The sequence below is a fragment of the Eubalaena glacialis genome, chromosome X, assembly GCF_028564815.1.
Source record: "Eubalaena glacialis isolate mEubGla1 chromosome X, mEubGla1.1.hap2.+ XY, whole genome shotgun sequence".
Classification (NCBI taxonomy): domain Eukaryota; kingdom Metazoa; phylum Chordata; class Mammalia; order Artiodactyla; family Balaenidae; genus Eubalaena; species Eubalaena glacialis.
Window position 1 is genome coordinate 95,404,889 of NC_083736.1, and position 4,559 is coordinate 95,409,447.

A 4,559-nucleotide genomic window follows, 5' to 3' on the forward strand; every position below is an offset into this window, starting at 1 on the left:
AGTGGGGCCAGTAGCCCTGGGAGAAGACGCAGCCCCCGATAAGACAGAAGAACAAATACATACCACAGGGAGAAGCGGCCCCATTTGACCTCTGGGATTAGCCACGACCAAAATGAGTGACAGGGCCTCAAGCGGTCAGGGGAGGGTACTGAAGAAGGGTGAGGCGGGAGGGGGCCAGTGAAGGGAAGAAGTGGGCTGACTCCTGAGGCACTTCCTGCAGGAGGGAGAACTAGGGACCCGAGCCCACTGGTGATGTTTCCTTCATGTGATCGGAAGCCGACGTGTACAGAAGTCCCTCTCTTCCAGGTATCAGCTCCCTATTTCCGTGGAGGAAGATAGATTTCAGACTGAGGGACCAAGGGGAAAACTGCCCTATAGCCCCGCAAGGTCGCAGGTCGGTACTAGCCGGAGTGGGGAAGGGGACACTTGAGGTAGGGGTAGTAACAGACAGAGGCTACACAGGATCCGGTCTGCTTTCCAGATGCCACCCTCCTCCCACCCTTATTCGTTTTGGCGCAGAAAATTGTGTGAGTGTTGGGGGAGAGGTCCGGGTACCATCTCTTATTTCCCTGGATAAGTACTGGCTTATGGCAGCAAGAAATGTGAGAAGGAGGCATCTCCCTGAGATGGTCACAAATTCACTGCCTCCTGCGGACACCTGGGGTGGGGGTGGCAGAGGGCAAAGACCAGAGCAGGTCTAGGACTGGATTCTCTCTACCCCTTCCCTGATGCCCATCCATTTGGTGCAAGAGATGGAGGGCTTGGTGGGAGGAGATGGAGAGGGGCCAGAGGATAATAATGGGTACCAGTTGGGATCTCTTAGGAGGCAGGTTATCGGGGGACATCTGACAGAGGAAAAAGGCTAGCAGAGGGGGATGGAGAGGAAATGGCCTGATCCTTCCAGGGTGGAGGGAGGAGGGCAACGCCTGTGAACCCAGGATGGGGAGGGCAGACCCCCTTGCAAAGGGGCCAGGCCTGCTCTTCTCCACCTTCGTCCTTTTTGCAGGGGGGGATGTGGGGGGAGGGGGATGAGGGAGAGGGGAGAGGGAGAGGTGCTACAGAGGAGGGGGACTGAAGTTCAGTCTGGAGACCAGCTCCCTATAGGGCAGGAGTGACTCCTGAACTAGGGAGAGTTGAGAGGAGGTAACATGGACCAAAATTTTTAATGAGTTTGGAAATAATTTGTCTCTTGCATTGCAGGAAAATGTGGTCTTTCTGTGTATGTGGAAAGGGAAGCGGTGGCAGGAATGCTCTGGACATTTCTGCTGTGCTCCCTGACTCTACCATCACCATTTTCAGAATGAGGGATGGGCTCGTTCTATCTGAGCACCCTGGGGTGAGGGTTTGGAAGGCAGAGACCTGAGCAAAGCTGGATATGCCTTCTGAACATCACTGTCCTGAACCTCACAAGGAAAAGTGAGACAGAAATTTGGAAGGAAGATTGGGAAACATAGAAACACTTTGGAAATAATCTCTCTCTGCCATTTCTCAGTGGTTAAAAAAAAAAAGGAGGCTGTTAGGGAGGAGCTGTAGAGGGGGATCAGAGAAGCAAGGGAAAGGGCAAGGGTATGGCAGGAGCTGGGAAAGTATTGACAGCTAGAGTCGGAAAAGAATCAGTGTCCTCATTGCCACTCATTCACTTCTCAGCCCCTCATTCACCATCTGTCTCCTGTCTCTCTACAGGTCTTTGGGTCTGTGGTTGTAGGCACCAACCCAGACAAGGAAAGGAAAGACCTGCAGTATCAGTGCAGGTCAATGGAAGAGGGCAACTGCCCCAGGACCCCTGAGAGTAGGAGTGACTAAAGCCTGAGCAGAAGTTGGGGAGTTCACTACCTGCCACCCCTCCTCCAAGCCTCCCTATTCCGGTCTCAGAATACATGGCCTCTGTCAGGACCCTAAGGGAACCTGGTGCTTTATGGCTGGTGAAGACAGAGGGGAGAACGAGAAAGTGAGAGTTGGCAGGTGTGGCATCTGTGAAGTCCTTGAAGATAACAGAGTATCTCTGATATCTGAGAACTGGCCATTGTCTGGTTGTATCTGCAGTTCTACAAGTCTTACAACTGTAGACAAGGGGAAAAAGAAACTGGCCAGGATTCTTGCAGCTCAGTCTAAGTTGGGACCACCCAGTTAAAACTGTTACCGGCATAGCCAAGGCCGGAGCAAAGTTTAGGGACAAATCTGCTCTTATACACTTGTCAGCACAGCCCACTTAAATGTAGGGAGAAGCACCTGTGGAAGTGTCTGCAAGGTGGGCTCATGTTATCATGTGTGCCAACCTTGCATACACTGGGAAAGAAAGGAGAAAATGTATGGGCGGGAGTGCACCCTGCCCATAGGGGTAGGCCATGAAGATCCTAAATCACAGAGGCAAATACTTATCAGAACCCGTATTTCACCACCTAAGTCCTCGGTCTCCTTTGTCTCCGTTTTGTCTCCTAGGACAGGCAAAGGAGGGCAAATCTCAACATGGAGAAGGTCTACAGAGAAAATGAAGGAAAGCCAGAAAATGAAGGAAACCCAGACAATGAGGGAAAGTCAAAAGATGCAGTAGATACAGAAGATGAAGGAAAGTCAGATGAGGAAGAAAAGCCAGAAGTGGAGGGGAAGTCAGAACATGAGCAGGAGCTCCAGAATGAGGGACGGCCAGAAGACAAGGGACAGCCAGAAGATGAGGGGAAGCGAGAAAAGCAGGGCAAGTCCGAAGCTGAGGGAAAACCACACGGTGAGGGCAAGCTGGAATCCCAGGCAAAGCCAGAGAGTCAGCCGCGGGCTGCCGAAAAGCGCCCCGCTGAAGACTATGTGCCCCAGAAAGCAAAAAGAAAAACGGACAGGGGGACGGACGATTCCCCCAAGGACTATCAGGGCAACTTACAGGAAGGCATCTGGGCAGTGAGGAGATGATGAGAGAATGTGCAGATATGTCAAGGGCTCAGGAAGAGTTAAGGAAAAGACAGAAAATGGGTGGTTTTCATTGGATGCAAACAGATGTACAGGATCCATTCACCCCAAGGGGCCAACGGGGTGTCAGGGGAATGAGGGGCGGAGGTAGGGGCCAGAGGGGCTTACATGATATCCCATATCTTTAATGCCTTTGGCCTTCAATTCTGACTCCTCTGATGAGAATATCGCTGACCCTGCTTTCCCTGGCAGGCATTTGCCAGGCTACGTGCTTTAACCTTAAGCTGATACTTTGCTTTAGGTGTCACTCTCATTACCAGCAGCCTTTTGATCCAACTACAGTGCTCTGTGTTTCAGTAGGGGATTTTCACCCACGTGCATGGAAGAGATGTTCATGGTACACTGTAAAATAACAATAAAGAAAAACACCAGTTTTCAGAACCGCATATACAGCATCTGCCCGTTTTTGAAAAAAACAAAAAACAAAAAAGTTACACAATACATCCATGTACAGGGAAAACTGAAACTGAGTAGACCAAAAGCAAAATAATGGTTTTCTCTGGGTGCTGGTGGTAGAGATTATCCTTTCACCTGTACTTTTCCCCCTAAAATACACAGATTACTTTTGTCATAAAATAAATAATAAAAGATTTGAAACATAGGAAAATACCAAGCAATCAAAATAACTGCTCAGTGAGTTTATGAAGGTAGTGGAGACACTTAAAATTCCTGTTGTCAGGATGTGAAATGATGCGTAAAACACATCATCTCTGGGACTTGCAGCTGGAGGAATCAACCTGGCAGTTATTACAGAACCACTGCCGTAGGGAACAGTCTTGTCATCTGTGAATTGTGGATAAAGCTTGCCTTCCAGGGCTGTGGAGAAGATCCGATGACATACTGAGTGTGTGAACTGTGTTGGGCTGGTTCCTACCCTCTCCCCTGCACTAGCAGGACCAGAACCCCATCAGATGTTTGAGAGAGGGCTGAGGGAGCTCTCACTTGTGTCCATAAATAAATCCAGACAGCTGAGAGGTGGGTGTCACTCTCCCCCAGGTAATGCTGTGTCTGAAGGACACTCTCCCTCTTCTCATGTGTCCTGTACTCTCCTAAGGGCCTCACTGCTGCTGGTGAGCTGAAGTCCTCAAGGTAACAAAGCCCCTTTGATTTCCCTGGAGTCTCTAGTGAGTTACACCCCACTATGTTCCCTACTGAACTATGGAGAAAGTCCCCCTTCTCACGTTATAGTTTTATTAATCCTGACATGAAATGTGGAAAAATGCTTTGTAAAATCTTAATTAATGCATTTTCAGGCATTATAATTAGCCCACTAGACTTGCCTTATTCAAAGCAAAGAATTTATCTTATTCATTTTGGTACCTACAACACATGATAGAAGCTTAAAAATCAATACATTAATTATTGAGTCAGAAGGCCTCAATTCTTGGCCCAGTTCTGTCCCTGATTGAATACATAACCTTGAGCACATAATTTCATTCTTTAGCAATTGAAACTCGCCACTCCAAAAGGAACACAGCAAGAGAGGGATTATACCACAATCCATTGTTAAATAACTTTAACATTGGATATAGTAGTGTTTCTCAAAGTTTGCTAGCTACTAGCAGACCACCTGCATCGAAATCACCTACCTTGTTGAAAAT

General features: G+C 48.6%; 1 protein-coding gene across 1 annotated transcript; it reads left to right on the plus strand.

Annotated features, from left to right (window-relative positions):
• Nucleotides 1–366: 366 nt before the first annotated feature.
• Nucleotides 367–3,254, plus strand: LOC133082312 (transcription elongation factor A protein-like 3). Its single transcript, XM_061178857.1, is given in 3 exon segments — nt 367–394; nt 2,440–2,872; nt 2,875–3,254. Coding segments are annotated over 2 exon segments (618 nt in total). The 5' UTR covers nt 367–394; nt 2,440–2,466; the 3' UTR covers nt 3,087–3,254.
• Nucleotides 3,255–4,559: the final 1,305 nt, after the last annotated feature.